Source organism: Cetorhinus maximus, chromosome X, assembly GCF_964194155.1.
Source record: "Cetorhinus maximus chromosome X, sCetMax3.hap1.1, whole genome shotgun sequence".
In the NCBI taxonomy this organism is placed as follows: Eukaryota; Metazoa; Chordata; class Chondrichthyes; order Lamniformes; family Cetorhinidae; genus Cetorhinus; species Cetorhinus maximus.
This window is the reverse complement of record NC_135917.1, coordinates 10,211,452-10,231,918: the sequence shown is the minus strand read 5'-3', so window position 1 is coordinate 10,231,918 and position 20,467 is coordinate 10,211,452. Positions and strand designations below refer to the sequence as shown.

The following is a 20,467-nucleotide window of genomic DNA, read 5'->3' as shown; positions in this document are numbered from 1 at the left end:
ACACCCAGCAGCCCCTCCGAGTCAGAAGACATTGGTTTGACCATTGAGCGACGGGCCCCTGCAGGAGGATGGATCTTTTATGCACCAAACTCTGCCTAACCCTACTAATCGGCAGCCAGCCAAATAAGCCATGCTCTCTCCCATCCTGTGGCGCTAGTAAAATGCTGTCAGCGTTGCAGTAGTTTAAAGACTGAGGTATTGAAATGGCATGATCAATATTTGCATAGGGATTCTTAACCCGTTCTGATGGAGCTTCTTTGTCTGCTATCTTCATGCAGAAGTTCCTCCATAAAAATATTGGAAAGAGGAAATTCATTCAAACACATTAAACAAATATTCCCGTCCTTGTTCCCTCCATGGCCTCGCCCCTTCCCATTCTCCTCCAGCCCTACAACCACCCCAATTCTGGACCTTGAAAGCTTGGTCAAAGAGAGCGGTTCTAAGGAGTGTCGAAAGAGAGAGGTAGAGACGTGGAGAGGTTTCGGGAGGGAATTCCAGAACTCGGGGCTCAGGCAGCTGAAGCCAATGGTGGAGCGATGGGAATTGGAGGGCGGTGGGATGCTTAAGAGGAGCCCGGACCTCAATCCCAGGCCTGGTGAGAAATGTGCAGCGCAGCCGAACCTGTCACCCTTCCAGTGAAGCGGGCCATTTTCCTAGAGGCGGGATGGGTTGGCGGCAGCGCTACCTGCCCGCACGTGGCGGGCAGCAAACTGACTTTGTTGAAGGCCCAATAAGAATTTTCCAACCTGCCTCCAGCCTCTGAGGTATTGGGAGGCAGTGCAGCTGCCTGGAGACAGCCTCCCAATAGCAGAAGGAGAGCCAGCACTCCAGGCAGGCTTTGAGGCCCTCCCTGCCCGCCAGGCTTCAGCTGCAGCCACAGGCCGTTCTGTGGAGGGGCCTGGCTGATAAGGGCTTTCTTTATTTTAAAGTTAATAAAATTGGAGAGGGGACGCCTCCATCTTGAGGGGCACCCTCTCTCCGTTACCTGAAGACAGGCTGCTGCTGCTGCTTCCTCAGTGGGGGAAGGCCCTCCCAGCTTCGAGAGCCCTCCGTCCTTAATTGGACGGCTAACTGGCCAATTCGGGGGAATATCACAGCCGGGTGGCTGTTTGCCCCACAGTGTGGGGTCATGACCCCCATTTGGCCCACAGGAACAGTCCTGCCCCTTGTTATCCAATTGAGTGATTCTTGCTGCTCCGTCTCCAGTATTTATGCAACTAATTAAAAACTAGGGTGTTCTAAGGAAATGGGCAAACATTTTTCTGGACACCCCCATGATTTTTCTCCAGAGATGCTAATTTTTAATTCCTGGCAACGCCAGGGCAACCCTGGAGGGTTGGCAACCCTACACGGGGTTAATACATCGAAGATGATGACTGGGCCTTTTAAGGCTTCCAAAATCAAATCTCCCCAGCAAATCAGCCCTTATCTTTTCACAGGAAATTCTTTAGCTCCTTCATCAGCTCAACGTGTTTCCTGGTAATGTCTCTACTCTGGCACCGAGCTCAGGCTGAAGTGACATTGTATACAGCCAAACTCGGGATTGTTTTGTTTTAAGAATGCAATTATTTTGTTACGTCTTGACCGAGACTGGGGATGGAGTCTGGTCATCTCAGGTGGCTGAAGACTGCTTTTGCCTTCAGAGGAGTCGGTGTTTCAATTCAGCCACAGCAGCTACTGGGGCTTGAATCCACGCCTTCAATGAGTTTTACCAGCTCTCCAGTGGCTCACTTGACCTGCCCTATGTGAGTTGGCCTCCGGCTGGAGTTGACAGCTCAGGGGTCAGAATTGGCCTGGTTTATCTGAGCCAGGCAGAGGGAAAACAAGGCCAACCCGGGATCGGGGTGAGGTCAGGATTGATGCCTCCATACCTGAATATCCCGCTGGCGCTCATTATCTGGACGATGTTGGCCAGCTTAGCGAGGAGAGCTGGCACGTAGCATCATACCCAGCGTGTGCCAGTGCTTTTGGGGAAAGAGAGCAGATAACTGCCACCAGCATCAAATTATATAGAACGTAGAGCATATAAACAGGCTATTCAACTGGTCTGTGCCAGTGTGCTCATGCTCACCACTAATCTCCTCCCATCCCTACTTTGCTCTATCAGCATATCCTTCAGCTCCTTTCTCCCAGTTTATTTAGCTTCTTAACCATGTTATTCACCCCAACCACTCCATGTGGTAATGCATCCCATGTTCTGAGTACTCTCTAAGTAAAGATGTTTCTGCTAATTACCCTATTGGATTTATTAGTCAGAGGCTACAGATGCAATGCAAATTCATTTGATAATGTTTATGACTTCAACGGCATTAATAAGCCTCATTCCAACTCTTAATGAGCAACAAGTGCTGCTTTCAAACCCATATGTCTGACACCTGGCACTACTTCTTCCCTGACCAAACTCGTGTTTCTTTCCTGTCCGCGACCTGACAAAGCAAAAAAAAAACTCAAAATCCACATGCAACATTTATTGATCACCTGTGCATCAGGACTTGGGCAGTGCCATTTTTTTCCCTTGGTCAGCACAACGTTAAGAAAGCGCACTGAGCATTAACACCTTTTCCACGATTTGGTATCTATCTGCCGAGTTAAGAGAATGAGTCACTCGCCAGTCAGAGCCTAGCGAGTATATTTCACATCAGTGTTCTTTATCTCAGTGTTCCAGGATATTGCAACCCATCCACGTTCTATGTCTAGATTAACAAAATGGGCAAAATGCTGGGACAGTGAGTGATTCGCTAAAAGTCGTTTCCCATCCAGCACCATGCATGGGTACCAACAGCTGGGGAAACACTAATGTGATACCTGTACAAACAAGATGAACAAGTTTCATGAGTTGAGATAAAGGATCAGCCATGATCATATTGGATGGCAGAGCAAGCTCAAAGGGCCGGATGACCTACTCCTGCTCCTATTGTCTGTGTCTCCCCAGTGGTGCCCTCACCAAAGCAGCCGTGTGGGATCCAAGACAATGAGCAAGAGCCAATTATTCAAACATGGAGACAACCAAAGCTAAACTCCCTGTATCTCCCAGGCACAATACGCGTGGGACTCATTCTGCTGTGTTGTTGCTGCTGTGCCAGTCAAACTGGCAGAGGTCACCCCACTTGCATGGCAGTTGCCGGAGATGCTAGACAAATACTATCCAACGGCAGGTCGCAATCCTGAATGGGAATCCTGGCTGATATATTTTTTCCTTAGCCCACGGCTGCCTTGGCCAATTACAGCACTTCCTATTGCAGTCCCCGCTGAGAATTGTTAACTCAGTGCAGACGGGCTTGTCTGGCACATGATTGTGCCCAGCAGTGCCATCAGCAATGCTCTTAAAGAGAGAGAAAAAAAATGGCTGTTTTAATTCAGCACAGATCTTTAAGCTATCCGCTCACCATATGCAGCAAACATGTTGCTGGCTGCAACGACAAATTGCCAGTCATCTTCAAAGGACCCAGCAAGGAAATATAATTGTTGTTTATTCCAGTTGCAGCATTCCATCTATATGGCTAAGAGCTTAATGTCGGGAAGAAGAAACAACCACCAGGTCCATCGACATGGCCAAGGCCTCTGATTAACTCTCTCAGTCATGAGTCAGGCCTGAGGCTGAGTGAATTGTTTACATTTGGCCTGCTGCTTTGATGTGCTGGATCTCTTGGCACTAGTTTCAATCTTGATGGAAAGTTTGTTCTTTATCTTGTTCCTTTATTCCCTTTTCTAGAGCTTTGCCACACCCTAACCAGGTGGGGGTTTCTGATGAATTAATTAAAAAAAAAAAAACCACAAGCCTGCCCCCACATTCGGAACTCTAATTCTGAACATGAGAACATCTTGGGTCAGAACTTGCATGCAGTGTCGATCATCATCGCATTGCCACCCCGTCTGTTTTAACTTACCCGGGTAAGTTGCATGTTTCTCACCCGGACCTCAAGCCCAGGCCTGGTGAGAAATGTGCAGCGCAGCCAATCCCGCCGCCCTTCCAGCGCAGCACTGGGGGGAAATGAAGCCATGCCCCCTTTTTACAGCACTAGCTGAGGTAAAACACAAAGGTCACAGCCACTTTGAGAAACCAGGGAGAAGGTAAGTGGGTGTTTTACCTCAGCTAGTGGTGTAAAAAGGGGGCATGGCTTCATTTCCCCCCAGCGCTGCGCTGGAAGGGCGGCAGGATTGGCTGAGCTGCACATTTCTCACCAGGCCTGGGATTGAGGTCCGGGCGAGAAACATGCAACTTACCCGGGTAAGTAAAAACAGACGGGGTGGCAATGCGATGATGATCGACACTGCATGCAAGTTCTGACCCAAGATGTTCTCATGTTCAGAATTAGAGTTCCAATTGTGGGGGCAGGCTTGTGGTTTTTTAAAAAATTAATTCACTGGAAACCCCCATCTGGTTAGGGTGTGGCAAAGCTCTAGAAAAGGGAATAAAGGAACAAGATAAAGAGAAAACTTTCCATCAAGGTTGAAACTAGTGTCAAGAGATCGCGACCTGCCGTTGGATAGTATTTGTCTAGCATCTCGGGCAACTGCCATGCAAGTGGGGTGACCTCTGCCAGTTTGACTGGCACAGCAGCAACAACACAGCAGAATGAGTCCCACGCGTATTGTGCCTGGGAGGTACAGGGAGTTTAGCTTTGGACGTCTCCATGTTTGAATAATTGGCTCTTGCTCATTGTCTTGGATCCCACACGGCTGCTTTGGTGAGGGCACCACTGGGGAGACACCGACAATAGGAGCAGGAGTAGGTCATCCGGCCCTTTGAGCCTGCTCTGCCATCCAATATGATCATGGCTGATCCTTTATCTCAACTCATGAAACTTGTTCATCTTGGTTGTACAGGTATCACATTAGTGTTTCCCCAGCTGTTGGTACCCATGCATGGTGCCAGATGGACAAACGACTTTTAGCGAATCACTCACTGTCCCAGCATTTTGCCCATTTTGTTAATCTAGACATAGAACGTGGATGGGTTGCAATATCCTGGAACACTGAGATAAAGAACACTGATGTGAAATATACTCGCTAGGCTCTGACTGGCGAGTGACTCATTCTCTTAACTCGGCATATAGATACCAAATCGTGGAAAAGGTGTCAATGCTCAGTGCCCTTTCTTAACGTTGTGCTGACCAAGGGAAAAAAATGGCACTGCCCAAGTCCTGATGCACAGATGGTCAATAAATGTTGCATGTGGATCTTGAGTTTTTTTTTGCTTTGTCAGGTCGCGGACAGGAAAGAAACACGAGTTTGGTCAGGGAAGAAGTAGTGCCAGGTGTCAGACATATGGGTTTGAAAGTAGCACTTGTTGCTCATTAAGAGTTGGAATGAGGCTTATTAATGCCGTTGAAGTCATAAACATTATCAAATAAGTTAGCATTGCATCTATAGCCTCTGACTAATAAATCCAATAGGGTAATTAGCAGAAAGGTCTTTACTCAGAGTACGCAGAACATGGGATGCATTACCACGTGGAGTGGTTGGGGTGAATAACATGGTTAAGAAGCTAAATAAACTGGGAGAAAGGAGCTGAAGGATATGCTGATAGAGCAAAGTAGGGATGGGAGGAGATTAGTGGTGAGCATGAGCACACTGGCACAGACCAGTTGAATAGCCTGTTTATATGCTCTACGTTCTATATAATTTGATGCTGGTGGCAGTTATCTGCTCTCTTTCCCCAAAAGCACTGGCACACGCTGGGTATGATTCTACGTGCCAGCTCTCCTCGCTAAGCTGGCCAACATAGTCCAGATAATGAGCGCCAGCGGGATATTCAGGTATGGAGGCATCAATCCTGACCTCACCCCGATCCCGGGTTGGCCTTGTTTTCCCTCTGCCTGGCTCAGATAAACCAGGCCAGTTCTGACCCCTGAGCTGTCAACTCCAGCCGGAGGTCAACTCACATAGGGCAGGTCAAGTGAGCCACTGGGGATCTGGTAAAACTCATTGAAGGCGTGGATTCAAGCCCCAGTAGCTGCTGTGGCTGAATTGAAACACCGAATCCTCTGAAGGCAAAAGCAGTCTTCAGCCACCTGAGATGACCAGACTCCATCCCCAGTCTCGGTCAAGACGTAACAAAATAATTGCATTCTTAAAACAAAACAATCCCGAGTTTGGCTGTATACAATGTCACTTCAGCCTGAGCTCGGTGCCAGAGTAGAGACATTACCAGGAAACACGTTGAGCTGATGAAGGAGCTAAAGAATTTCCTGTGAAAAGATAAGGGCTGATTTGCTGGGGAGATTTGATTTTGGAAGCCTTAAAAGGCCCAGTCATCATCTTCGATGTATTAACCCCGTGTAGGGTTGCCAACCCTCCAGGGTTGCCCTGGCGTTGCCAGGAATTAAAAATTAGCATCTCTGGAGAAAAATCATGGGGGTGTCCAGAAAAATGTTTGCCCATTTCCTTAGAACACCCTAGTTTTTAATTAGTTGCATAAATACTGGAGACGGAGCAGCAAGAATCACTCAATTGGGTAACAAGGGGCAGGACTGTTCCTGTGGGCCAAATGGGGGTCATGACCCCACACTGTGGGGCAAACAGCCACCCGGCTGTGATATTTCCCTGAATTGGCCAGTTAGTCGCCAGAGGGCAGGCTCGCCGCCCAATTAAGGATGGAGGGCTCTCGAAGCTGGGAGGGCCTTCCCCCACTGAGGAAGCAGCAGCAGCAGCCTGTCTTCAGGTAACGGAGAGAGGGTGCCCCTCAAGATGGAGGCGTCCCCTCTCTAACTTTATTAAAATAAAGAAAGCCCTTATCAGCCAGGCCCCTCCACAGAACGGCCTGTGGCTGCAGCTGAAGCCTGGCGGGCAGGGAGGGCCTCAAAGCCTGCCTGGAGTGCTGGCTCTCCTTCTGCTATTGGGAGGCTGTCTCCAGGCAGCTGCACTGCCTCCCAATACCTCAGAAGCTGGAGGCAGGTTGGAAAATTCTTAATGGGCCTTCAACAATGTCAGTTTGCTGCCCGCCACGTGCGGGCAGGTAGCGCTGCCGCCAACCCATCCCGCCTCTAGGAAAATGGCCCAGGGGAGGATGGGATTCGGTGCTAATTTATGCCCCCACCTGCCTCCATGCCTGCATCCATCAGGGCCTACAATCACAGCCCAAGGAGCCTGTGGGCTCTCCAATTGATATGGGAAGGTGGGGCACCATGCGGATGGACATATCGGGCTACCAATGGCAGGAGCATGGGCTGGGGTGGGAGGCTCATTGTGATGATATCTTCAGTAATATGTCCAACCCGCATTGGAAAAACCTATGGTGTGGGTAAAGGGATCGTTACAGCTCGCCCACTCGCCCAGCACGGTTACCCGGGTAGCAGTTGAGCCACATAGAGTTAAGAAGGTCCTCGTTTTAATCCCCGACCTCACCTAACTGTACCAGCATTTTTCATTCTCCGGTTAATAAGTTACCAGTGTAGGTTAATAACTGAGAATCTGGGTGTAATGAATAGAAAATGAGGGGCGGTATCAATATTTGTGCGAAAACTGAGAGTACAGAAATTAGTATTCGAGTTTGCAAGAAACCTGTTGTGAGTGGTGGCCGAGTTGGTACTATTGATAGAGTTGATCAGCAGATACTTCCCGGGCTGAAACTTAAGTTTATTACCAAGGTGCTTAGCAGCACTACACATGCTTCCAACGCAAACTCTTTCTCTACACAACCAACTCTAACTACAGACTACAGAGGTAGCCCGCACTGCTCTCCTATTGGGTACTAAAGATCATGTGATCTTCCTTAACAAGCACTATTCTTAAAGGTATATTACACACTTACTAAAACCATAATTACCACAAAACCAAAGATAACCCAAGAAACAGGAGTAAACACTGCACGGGGCAAATCTTGGAGGAGTATAGAATAGGGAGTAAATCAAGTGGGAAATTCCCTAAAGCCTGTTTTGTGCGACTGCTGCGAAGGATTTGATCTCCAGTGGTCTTCATGACTCTGTGGGATGATATACGCTACAAACTTTAAATGCGCTCATCTGAAACCCCTCCCTGCACGACTTTCAGAAAAGGCATGGCTCTATTTAAAAATAATCGGGTTAAGGCCAGGGGAAGGGAATATGGACAGACAGGAACAGTCAGGTAAAAAGGTCAGGAACCATGTTAGGTGTAGGTGCACTTGTATATCCTGCAGCATAGTCTCGGGGGCTGACTTTGATTACAAACCCACTCTTGACATCTTCACACAGAGGCCCCAATTCATTCGCTATGAACTAGGTCAAAGGGTTAATCTCGGCAGTTCTTATTGTACTCCATTGGTAACAGCTTGGGAATCCTGATCCAACTTTGATTTTTGAAATCTAATTGCCCGTCTTTTCTTATAGAGGTCGTTAATGAAATGGAAAACGCTGACAGACTCTCCTGAGCATGAAAGGTATGATTTGCATTTATATGTGTGTCCATGGGCTGGGGGGAGAGTCCAACTCAGTAAATTTTGTTTGCCTCTGATCACTATCCAGTGGCTCCTGGTGGAAGATGCACATGGGTGGGATGTTTGGGTGAGGAGAGAATCATGCTTCTCCTGGCTATTGAAAAGCCTGTCGATATTGGGCCTCCTGTATTAGCATGGCTGCTTGGGCCTCCTGTATTAGCATGGCTGCTTGGGCCTCCTGTATTAGCATGGCTGCTTGGGCCTCCTGTATTAGCATGGCTGCTTGGGCCTCCTGTATTAGCATGGCTGCTTGGGCCTCCTGTATTAGCATGGCTGCTTGGGCCTCCTGTATTAGCATGGCTGCTTGGGCCTCCTGTATTAGCATGGCTGCTTGGGCCTCCTGTATTAGCATGGCTGCTTGGGCCTGACTGGAAATGGTGCTTGACAGCAGCTGTGGGACAATACCTGCACAGAAATTAATGCCTTCGGGATAGTAGGGATGGAAGCACTTGGAGAAGGGAAAAGATAGCATAATAAATGCACAATAAAGAGTATCTCTAGTTAATGAGATTAATTTTCTGCTGGTTTTTCTTAAGGAGGATTATTACCTTAGAAAAGCAAGATGGCGAAGCCTTTGGATTTGAAATTCAGGTATGATTTATTTTACTTTCCTGTCTTCCCTGTGCCCTACTTCGGACCTCCCCCAAGTGTTTGGCGTGTTCACTGAGTGGGGTGGGGGTAGGTGAATTAGCAACAGTCTGCTCTGCAGCTCCTGACGCCAGTGTTTCACTTTGCTATCTCGACGTGGAGCCAACAGCTGCCGGCGTTGTGAGAAAGTTTCCACACTGTCCTCCATGGTCCCTCTTCTCTCTCACCACCTCTGGTGGGCCATTATGCCCCTGCCCATCCACTCCCAGAACTGAACAATTGAATCCAAAGCCTGTTCCATCGAGTATCTTTTTGCATGTTTATCTGCTGACACCAATCCCACTACCCCTCCAACTACTTTACTCAAAGGCATGTCTTTTTTTTTTGTTTCTCTGGGCTGTTTGTAGACGTATGGCCTGCATCATCGAGATGAGAACGCAATGGAAATGTGCACATTTGTGTGTAGGGTCCGGGAAAACACTCCAGCCGAGCTGGGAGGATTGAGACAAGGTACCTAAGGTCTACCTGTGAATCTATCTTGCTGTATCTGCATAACTACCATTTCTAACCTCTCTTTGCATCATAAATATCTCTCTCTACCTTTCTTCTCTATGGCGAACATGGTTTCTTCAGAAGGATTCTCGGACTAACTGTGCTGCCAAGTTCGATGCTGTGTTTCTCTTTCTGGAGCGAGTCAGTTAAAAGGCTTATCTCCAAGACTGGGGGCCAGCAGCCAGCACGTGTGAACTGGAATCCCTCTGACTACGTCGGATAATGTGATTAAAAATACATTAACTGAAACCTCCAAAGTTTTTGTTGTCTCGTAAGACCATTGCTGAGATTTTAAAAAGTGATTAGCTTTATAAAACACCGGTCAGGCCTCAGCTGGAGTATTGTGTCCAGTTCTGGGCCTCGCATTTCAGAAAGGATGTGAAGGCCTAGAAGAGGAGACTTACCAAAATGGGGCCAGGGTTGAGGGAATTCAGTTAATGTGAAGAGACTGGAGAAGATGGGGTTGCTTTCCTGAGAGCAATGAAGGTTAAAGGGAGTTTTGATAGAGGTCTTCAGAATTATGGAGGCTTTCGATCAAGTAGATAAGGTGAAACTGTTTCCAGTGTCAGTGCAGTCAGCGACCAGAGAACACTGATTGAAGGTAGTTGGCCAGAGAGCCAGAGGGGAGATGAGGAGAATATTTTTTACACAGTGAGTTGTGGTGATCTGGAATGCGCTGCCTGAAAGGGTGGTGGAGGCAGATTCAATAGGAACTTTCAAAAGCGATTTGGAGAAATACTTCAAAAGGAGGGCCATTGGGAAAGAGCAGGGGAGTGGGACTAATTGGATAGCTCTCTAAAAGCCAGCATAGGCACAATGGGCTGAATGGCCTCCTTCTGTGCTATATCATTTTAAGAGACCACAAATTTAGGATTTGTGCCGGGAGGGAGTTTGTTTTCATACTAAGGAATATTAGGATGTGTTTTTTCCCACAAGACACTATTAGAAGGTAAACCAGTTGCAACATTTAAAAGGCGATTTGGTAAGAAAGGAACAAAAATCCTGCGGAGGCTGAAAGTTTGAAATAAAGACAAAAAAGTGCTGGAAACTCTCAGCAGGCCTGGCCGCATCTGTGGAGAGAGAAAAACAGAGTTAACGTTTCAAGTCTGACTTTTACCAGAACTAGAAGTGACTTGGTAAAAAAGGATTTGTGTCTATATAGCAGTGGCGATGACACACCGAAACGCTCGTCATAATGCGTGAAAGGTGAGCAGCCAATGTGCACACAGCAAGGTCCCACGAACAGGAATGAGATAAATGATCTTTTTCATAGATATTGACTGGGACACGAAGGAGAAGTCTCCTGCTCCTCTTCAAAATGCTTGCCATGGGATCTCTGACATCCACCAGAGAGGTCACTTCGGACAGTGTAGCACTCCCTCAGTATGGCGCTAGGAGTGCCAACCTAGCTCATGTGCTCAAGGCACTGCATTGGAATGTGAAAGCACAACCTGGTATGGGGTGGAGGGTGGAGTTATGAAGAAAGATTGGACAGGCTGGGCCTGCATCCATTGGAGTTTGGAAGAATGAGAGATGATCTTATTGAAGCATATGAGGAAGGATGTTTCCTCTTGTGGGAGAGACTAGAACTAGGGAACACAGTTTAAAAATAAGGGGTCTCCATTTAAGATGGAGATGAGGAGAAATTCTTTCTCTGAGGGTTGAGAGTCTTTGGAACACTCTTCTCCAGAGAGCGGTGGAGCAGGATCACTGAATATTCTTAAAGGTTGAGATAGATAGATAGCTAGATTATTGATTGACTCCCTTATCAAAGGGTACAGGAGGTCGACAGGGAATTGGAGTTGAGGCCACAATCAGATCAGCCACGATCTTATTGAATGGTGGAGCAGGCTCGAGGGGCCGAGTGGCCTACTCCTCCTATCGTATGTTCCTGTGACTCAGAAGTAACGGCAAGACCAATGTGCCAAGGCTGGCTCCTTAAGGTAAACACTCGAAGAGGACTGTGATACGGTACTGGGAACGAGCAAGAAAACATTCGGCTCCAATGTAGAGCTAGCATCAGCACCTTGGGCTGAATGGCTTCTGTACTGAAATCTCTGTGATTCCATAACAAAAGGGCACTATGTGGTGCTATAAAAAGCAAAGAGTGCTTGAAGCCCAGGAGAAGTCTGCCAGCAACTGAAACTGGAAGACAGATTTGTAGCTTCAGGTAGGTTGTCATCATCAGAACAGGGCCATGAATTCTGATGAATGATCTCCATGGGAGATATCGACCTATCTCTGTTGCCCAGGGAGACCACAGTTGGACTTCAACACCCCTTGGTCTGTGATGATAAAAATCTTGGAACAATCGCCCAGCTTGAGTCAGCACCTTCAGGAGAGGAGCGGGAAAATCAGAGAGGGTGAGCAAGAGACGGAGAAATATAAATCGCCAGCATTCATAAGTTTAAAAATCTGTTAATAAAGTTTCCACTCAGCAACAAAGCTAACCTTCATAGACTGAAGGCACATCATGAGCAGGGTCAGTGATAAAACTCTCTGCAAATGGAGCTAACCAGATAACGAACAAGCGTCTCAAATGGTCTCTAGTACAAATGAGATGATTATCAACCCACTGCTGGCCCTGATGTTTGTTAGTTATGACAGAAGGTCATGGGTTCAAGCCCCACTCCAGACCCTGGCACATAATCTAATTTGGGACCTTACAGGTGGAGATGGGTTGGGTCTACACCTGGTAATTCAATTTACTGACTCAGCTCAATATAGCATCACTCTTAGCACCTCTTAGCCTCTTCAACCTCACCACACTTCAACTGACTTCCTTTTGCTGCATTTTCCATTCCTAGTGCAGACTTCCTGTCTCGATAGAAAGTGTCTCACCTGTCGTGCTGGCAGCCAAATGGTTGTTAGTGTTTTGAGCGGGAGGCAGTTAACCATTGTGGTTACTTGAAGACTCAAAAGAGCTGTGCTTTCTTTCCCAGGTGACACAATCACCAGCATCAATGGGACACTCGTCAATGGATTCCGTCACCGAGATATTGTGGATCTTATCAAGTCATCGGGAAATTGCCTGAGGTAATCAAACACAAGAAACAGTGACACAATGTATGGCTTTCCGCTGCAGCTTTCCGAGGGCTGGTTCTAAGTCTAATAATATCTGCAATTATTTTCTGTCAGCTTGAACAATAGAAGTTAGAGGAAGGCAGGGGACTGGAGGAAGTCCAGTAACTCAAGGCCGCAAAATGGAGTCTCAGGGTGGCCTGTTGCTCCAATTGGTTCTTATTCACACTGTTTATTAATCAGTGTTAAAACGTCATGTTTTAAAAATGGTCTCCTCCTCTTTTGTTGAAGATGCCCATTATCGCTGAGGTAGGTTTCCATGGCAACATCATCAGATGTGGGCCGAGACAATAAGTGTTGGCAGGTTATTTGGCCTCACAACCAAGCTGCATCCTGTCTCCATCCAACATTTGTACATATGCATTTTCCACCAGGGGGTCACCAGATAGTGACCAAGAGTGGTGTCCGGCTTTTTGCTTTTCCCCTCCTTATCCCCACAGAGCTGGGGCCTCTATTACCACTCCAGCTAGGGTCGCACAACACAGCAAGAAATTTCCTGGTCTCTTGTGCCTCAGTACCACATTGCGTGGGTGGCAAATCTTTTTTAATTCAATCATGGGATGTGGGTGTCACTGGCTAGGCCAGCAGGAAATTCCCATCCCTAATTGCCCTTGAGAAGGTGATGGTGAGCTGCCTTCTTGAACTGCTGCAGTCCCTGTGGTGTAGGTACACCCACAGTGCTGTTAGGGAGAGAGTTCCAGGATTTTGACCCAGCGACAGTGAAGGAACGGCAATATATTTCCAAGTCAGGATGGTGAGTGACTTGGAGGGGAACTTCCAGGCGGTGGTGTTCCCATGTGTCTGCTGCCCTGGTCCTTCTAGATAGTAGAGGTTGTGGGTTTGGAAGGTGCTGTCGAAGGAGCCTTGGTGAGTTGCTGCAGTACATCTTGTAGATGGTACACACTGCTGCCACTGTGCGTCAGTGGTGGAGGCAGTGAATCTCCTCATTAAAAGACTGGGGGGAGTCACATGGCAAATTTATTCTCATCGGCAAGACCATTGGTGAGAGGAATGGGCCAGGAGCGTGTCCCCCTGGAAAGGGGGAAGGATCGAGGGTATGTCAGAGATGTCAACCCAAGTAGTTCTTCTGCATTTGGTTGTATAGCAGCTTGGGCAGAGAACTGGGAACAGCACATTACGTAGGGGAAGACAGTGGGTTAATGCCAGCATTAAGGTAGCGCCGATCGAAAAGCTGCCAAGGAGTATAAGTGAGCATGAGGAGAAAACTAACATCTTGCAAAGTCTGCACTGCAGTGTTTAACTGATCCATTCCCACTGACAGGCTGGAGACTGTGTATGGAACCTCCATCAGGCGAGCAGAGTTGGAAACCAGACTGCAGTACCTGAAGGTAAGCTGCTTTTCTCGCTGCTGTTGCGCTTTGGAGCGTTTATTTAACGAGAACTGTGTTTGCTGAATTCAAGGAAACAAAGGGCAAAATTAATAAGCCTCGAGCAGGATCTGAGATTAGAGAGGGACAGAATTTGATCTCGGAAGAGAGATTCCCGATTAAAACACTTCCGGCTCATCAATTGACACCTTCAAAAAAAATTTCTGGATTATCTGTGGTTGTAAACATAAGCGCAAATAAAGAAGATTGTGGATGTTGTGTAGAACAGGAAGGACTGGTACCATGAGTTGGCCTACCCACTGCATGCTAACATGTGATGTGTGATGTTCTCAAGCCCACCTCCTGTGCCAGTCTTAAACTAACCATCACCAGAGCAAGGCAGCAGTGTAAACATGGCAAAATGGCACATATAGATCGCTTCCGCATTGGCCTCCTGGATATTGACCTCACTGGCCATTATAAATAATAAAGGCCTTTAAATGGGCTGGATCTGTGGCAGATCAGGATTGATCATGGTCTACAGAAGGAATAATTAGAATGGGCTGAATGACCTCTTCTTATTCCATGATCAAGCAGGTTAATGTTTGAGGCACCAACCTCTTGTCAGAAGTCTTGCCACTAAGTCGAAAGGCCCCACTCCAGAAACCTGAGCACAAAAGCCTAGGCCGACACTGCAGTACTAAGGGAGTGCAGCACTGTTGAAGGTGCTGTCTTTTGGATGAGACAATAAACCGAGGCCCTGCCTGCTCTTTCAGGTGGATGTAAAAGCTCTATTTCAAAGAAGAGCAGGGGAGATCTCCCCAGTGTCCTGGCCAATATTTATCCCTCAACTAACATCACAAAGATGGATTATCTGGTTATTATCATATTGCTGTTTGTGGGATCTTGCTGTGCGCAAATTGGTTGCTGCGCTTCCTACATTACAATACTTCAAAAAAGTACTTTGTTGGCTGTAAAGTGCTTTGAGACATCCTGAGATTTGTGAAAGGTGCATGGAAATGCATGTGTTCTGTTGAAGGGCCGCACTATTCTTTCCCCAACCCCGTTAAACCCCCTGGTATACCTTCACAGGGATTCAGGCCACCGATTCTGGCATCGTCTGTATTTGGTCTTTGATCTGCCGCAGACTAATGGTTGTTATTCACTTCCAGCAAACACTGCAGGAGAAGTGGGAAGAGTACAGGTCACTAATGGTCCAGGAACAGAGACTGGTGCACGGTAAGTGTCCTCCTCACTTCCTTCTCAGTGGTGGGGCACAGGAACAGGGAGGCGTGGCCCTTCTGGCGACTGCGACAGACCATGTTAGGCGACTACCGTTCAGGTTTTATAGAACTAGTAGCTTTGGATTTCTTGACAGCGTTGTTATAATCCCGGTGTTAATCCAGGGTTACAGACAGCACTAAAAAAAACACTGGTCATAAAATAAACAGCATCAAGTGTAATCTTTAAAAGCTCTTGGTTTTGGCATTGGGGCCACTGTGAACAAGTCTGAATCTGGATCGTCCCCTGTGCCCCCTGACTTTATTCATGTAGCTTTTTGGATCAAGAGGTGGGGGTAGTTTTGAACAGATGTTAAGTGCTTGGACTTTCCCTCCCTTTTTTAATGAATGTGGATGCAGATGATATGATCACTACCAACGGCCATGCTCGACAGGCTTCTTCACAGTGGTCGGGATGTACCATGGCATGAATACAATCCCTGCTGCTTGTAGTGGGTACATTGGTGCCAAAGCGATTTTGCCTGTGCGTGATGTGTGGTGCCTGTTACAACCAAGAAACCTTTTTAAAAAGCACAATGGGAACCTTCATCTCTGCACTTCCCTGCTCTGCCTAAACACCCCCATTATGATTCAGCGGTCTGCTTGGCCTCACCTGCATTGTAGGAGAGCTGAAGGGTGCAGCGGCTTTGGAACAAGGCGCGAAAGGCTGCTTGAATGGCCCGCAAAAGTCGGCGCGCTCAATACGCTTTAGATGCCTGTGGGTGATGGCAAATGGTCAATGGCATTTGCCCAAAATAGGTGCCTGCCCGCAATATGAGGAGACAGTACAAGTGGCAGGGACAGCATTGCACACTGCTCACTATATACAGGCACAAGATTGCTCAAGTGGCCTCCTTCAGAATCCCAGCAACGTTGTCTTCTTGCATTTTGCCACAAGAAGTTAGTATTTTCCTTGATTTGCTCCCCTGAAGGCTCTGCCTTTCACACTATTTTGTGCGCACTGCTGGCCAAGTTATGACCATGCATGTTGCCAGCATGGAACTCATCAGATTGGTTTAGATTCCAGTTTCACAACTGGCCGCAGTGGGATTTGAACACCCGGTCGTCTGGACTTGCTGATCTAGTGTTCCAGACCAGCTGGCGCTCTCTTCCTGCTGCAGCCCCGACCAGGAATAGAACCTTGGGGGCTCCTTTTCTGGTCGGTTTGACTGAGCTCCTGCATGGGTAAACCTACTGAGATGAGTAAGTTATCCCCCTCTGGTGCAGTGCATCATCCCATTCTCCCATCTGAGGTCTGAGTTCTTTGAGGTTGGCAGCAGGGCACTACAGTCAGCCTCACAGCCTCAGGCAAATGGAGGTGATGGTGGTGGGGGAAACCACCATTCTGGAAAGTGCAAGCAAGTTATCATGATGAGACTTACTTGACTGTGATATCCTAGGAGCATGGGCCCTGGTCGTCTTCTGTTCTGTTGAGTTCCCTCACCATGACAGTCCCATGATCCAACAACAATGGAGTTGTTGACCAATCATTGCAATCAATCACCATCCACAACAGGCCCAGGCATGACATGGGAGCAAAAGGTCAAATTCATCTGTTCCTCTCCAGCCTGCCACACTTACTCATTTTCACATCTCACATTACTCCAATTCTGAAAGAAACCTTCTCTAATCGAATCAATCCGAGCCCCTTCCACCATCTCCCTAGCAAGTCTGTTCATTAGATTGACCATTTCCTCACTGAGAAAGTGCTTCCACAGATTAATTTTGAACTTGCCCCACCCCGTCAACCACACACCATGTCCCCTGGTTCTACTCTTCTGGACAAGGTGAGACAGCTTGTCATGGTCCACACTATCGAAGGCCTATAGAATCCTAACAACAGCAATTTTATCCCCTTGTGACCTACTCTTCTGCAGTGAGAACATGCCCAATTTGCATCCTTGCTCCTCATAATCCAAACCCTCAGTCATTCCAGTCGCTCTCTTCTCCATCTTTTTGATAGCCACTTTCTCTACTGTGGCGATCAGAACTGGACGCAATATTCTAAGTGTGGTTGCACCAACAATTTATAAGATAGCAGGATTTCCTCACTATTTTGATTTAATGTTGAACTGTTAATACACCCGACGTCTGATCTGGTTAACTCACTGCCACTGAGTGCCAGGTAGCTTGCCAATTCTCTCTATTTTGTGCCTAGGTGTGCAGTTAAGGTCTGGCCTGTCCTGGTCGCCCTGGCACCATGGTTTTATGTGTCTAAATCCACTTTGCACCAAGCTCCTTTTAAGATGCCCTTATTCGATTATATATCAGATACTGGGAGGGCTTCGTCCGTAAGCTAGCTCCCCACACTTACTCTGCTAAAGCTGGCTCCCTCCCCCATTCCAATGGCAGAATTGTAGATCCGGTGGAGAAACTGGGTCTACGAGCTTGCCACAAAGATAACGGAGCTGGATTTGGCTGTTTGAGTGGAAGGAGCTAGTGCAAAGGTGCCAGTCTCCTGGAACCCAAGTGCCAGCGTAAAAGTGGCGAACCTTCTAGTCTGTAGTCCTCACCGCCTGGTGTTTTTGCCCTCTTTCCAGGGATTGTGTCAAAAGATCCGAGTGTTTATGACGCTATCGAATCGGTCAGAGCCAGCCTCTTTGGTCAAGGCCACTCCCCCAGCCCTTCCGCCCAGAGACAGCCCCGCTCCAGTGGCAGTACCTGCAGCAGCGCCATGGAGGGCGATGACGAGCCCATTTATCAGACTTGTATCTTTGACCCCTTAGACACGGGCAGCGACGACAGCCACAGCACTCACAGCAACGAGGTGGTGCTCGCCAAGAAGGCGCTGACGAGGAGTGTGAGCGCCAAGGCTGGCCATAATGGAGTCACCTCTTCCTCTTCCCCCTCCTGGGAGAAATGCAACAACCAGAGTGCTTTTGGGACACTGCCAAGGAAGTCCAGGAGAAAAAGCTTGCGGAAGAGGCTGCTGAAGTATATCCCTGGACTCAACCGATCTGTGGAAGAGGAAGAAAGCCAATTGTAGGCAAAGTGACGGCACGTTTATTTATTGTGTTCTCCATTTTCAACGCTAAAATTATACATGACAGCCGCTAGAAGTATTATGGACAGGGCACCAGCAAAGGCGAGGTGACCAAACTGCTTACATTTAATGCCTTCACACAGCAGGTGGTTTGGGGAAGGCAGTGGGGGTTGAGAGTTAAGTGTAATCGTTTTTGACCTTTTGAGATAAATCGGGTGCGCAGCAATGGTTGTGTGCACTCTTTGTGGTCCTCTGTAAAAGATTACTTTAACTACTGTTTTCCCCACCCCCTTCCACTCCCCTAAACTGCAAGGGAAGAAAAATTGTAGGGTTAAGGGGAAAGAGCAGGGGAGTGGATGAGTTGGATAACTCTTGCAAAGGGCTAGCGCAGGCTTGATGGGCTGAATGGCCTCCCTTGCTGCATCATTCTATGATTCTGTCTCACCTAAAGACACAGACTCCCACCCCGGTAAGGTTCCATAGGTGTCAGCATCTCTTGGTACCTTTCCCAACTGGCCGTTCCTCAAGTGTGGGCCTAGACAAATGCTTACCCCCTTCCAGCTCCGCATCCTGTTCTCGCCTGACCTCCGCACGCACTCCAGCGACCGTTAGCGCACAGTGACCAGGAGCAGGTAGCCGAGCCCCCTTAACCTCTCCCCTCCCTTAGCGTAGGGGTCTGCGGCTCATTTGCAATGGCCTCTCCCCAACCCATTCGCTGCCCTGGCTGAACTCAGATCAGGGATCAAACCGGAGACCTTTCCTGAGCTGAACAGCTCAGTGGCACGTTTCCCCCCCCTCCACACACAAGGATATTCACCCATTGAGCCAAACTCTCACCCTTCTCACTTGCTCTGCCCAAATTCTTTTTGCTGCAGTGCAGAATTTTGGCCTTTTTAGTTTTCTGGATTCCAACCTGTGTAGTCTGTTCCATCACAGCTCTGACGCATTGTTGGGCAAGCTGTAAACAATCTGTCTAGAGGTTTCTAGCTTCAGTCGTTCCACTTTCAGTTCCACATGAGGAGAAGGAACTTGATATTTGGTGGCTGTTTTAGCTTTGCTGCCTTGTTAGCTGTTTCGAGCTTTTTTTTCCCCCTCTTCCCTCACACCAGCCTTTCTCCTTTTTCACTTTGGCCATTGACGGTCCAAATTAACACTCTCTCAACGAGAAAGGATTAACAGCAACTTGCACCCTTAAGATCGGGGTGGGGAGGAGGGGGGGAGTCCCAAGGCACGTTTGCAGGGGCGCAGGTCAGAAATAAATGAAGGTTGAGGTGATTAGGGGCGGAACTTTACGCCGCCCCCTGCCGGGATTTTCCGGTCCTGCTGAAGTCAAGACACTTCTGAACGGCTCGCTGTATTTTTCGGCCCCCACCCCCACCACGCCAGTGCTGGAAAACTCCCCCCAAGGAGTGAGCTCACTCAGAGGTTGGCTGTGAGGAGAAACTGGATCATAGGCTGCGTGGTAACTGGGTGAGGTGGGCGGGGTGGGGTTTGGACTGACAGCCTCTCTGTTTTCAAAAGGCTATATCTTCACAAACATTTTGTCCATTTAAATGTCAGAACCATTTCTCAATGTCCGATTCTTAATTGGGGCGCCAGATCATTAGGATGACTGACACTCAAACAAACTCGGCTGCTTTTCCAGCTCCACCATTGAACCACCTTCCTATCCCAAGTTAAACCTATTTCAAGTTGTTTCAGTTTAATCAGGACCCACAAGCAATGAGGTGTACATACTATAATTGAACTTCAAACCTGCTGGTGGCATAAATCCGTGCAGCGAATCCTCATGGTATGGCATTTTGCTCATCTTGTCCGAGATCTGGCATGGCTATTTCCCAATTTTCATCTCGGATTTTTCCTCTCTTGAAGACACTGGGGTTGATTTAAAAAAAAAATTCTTTTTGTCTGCACTTTCTGGGTGATAATAACCGAGTGAAAACCACACGAGATCTGTAACAGGCAGGTGACCCACTCTGCCAGTTTACCACCCAGGCAGTGATGACAAAGAATCGCTCCACTGATTCCTGTTGGGGCTCCCCGGTTGTTGACAGACCCTTCCCCTACCCACACGGTGTCTCAACCAAAGGTTGTCATGCACATCCCTAGGCAGTGATTGTCAGCTGGTTATTCGACTGTGGGAGCATCCCAACCAGGCCTTTCTTTTTCCCTGTCCTCAATAGCCTGTCCAAGATTTGTTTTATCCAGTAGGGCTCGATGGAAGCACTGACTGATTTTC

At 48.0% G+C, this 20,467-nt stretch overlaps 1 protein-coding gene across 2 annotated transcripts in view; it reads left to right on the top strand.

The window, feature by feature from the left end:
- Positions 1-18,505, top strand: part of tamalin (trafficking regulator and scaffold protein tamalin) — a 29,622-nt gene extending 11,117 nt beyond the window's left edge. Inside the window, exons 2-8 of one of the 2 annotated variants that reach the window (XM_078534708.1) lie at positions 8,310-8,359; positions 8,953-9,007; positions 9,412-9,514; positions 12,499-12,592; positions 13,920-13,986; positions 15,138-15,204; positions 17,972-18,505. In XM_078534708.1, coding sequence (XP_078390834.1) covers positions 8,310-8,359; positions 8,953-9,007; positions 9,412-9,514; positions 12,499-12,592; positions 13,920-13,986; positions 15,138-15,204; positions 17,972-18,231 — 696 coding nt within the window. In that variant the 3' untranslated portion in view covers positions 18,232-18,505. Of the gene's footprint in view, positions 1-8,309; positions 8,360-8,952; positions 9,008-9,411; positions 9,515-12,498; positions 12,593-13,919; positions 13,987-15,137; positions 15,205-17,785 lie in introns of both variants that reach the window. The other variant, XM_078534707.1, reaches the window with a different exon arrangement.
- The last annotated feature ends 1,962 nt before the right edge of the window (positions 18,506-20,467 follow it).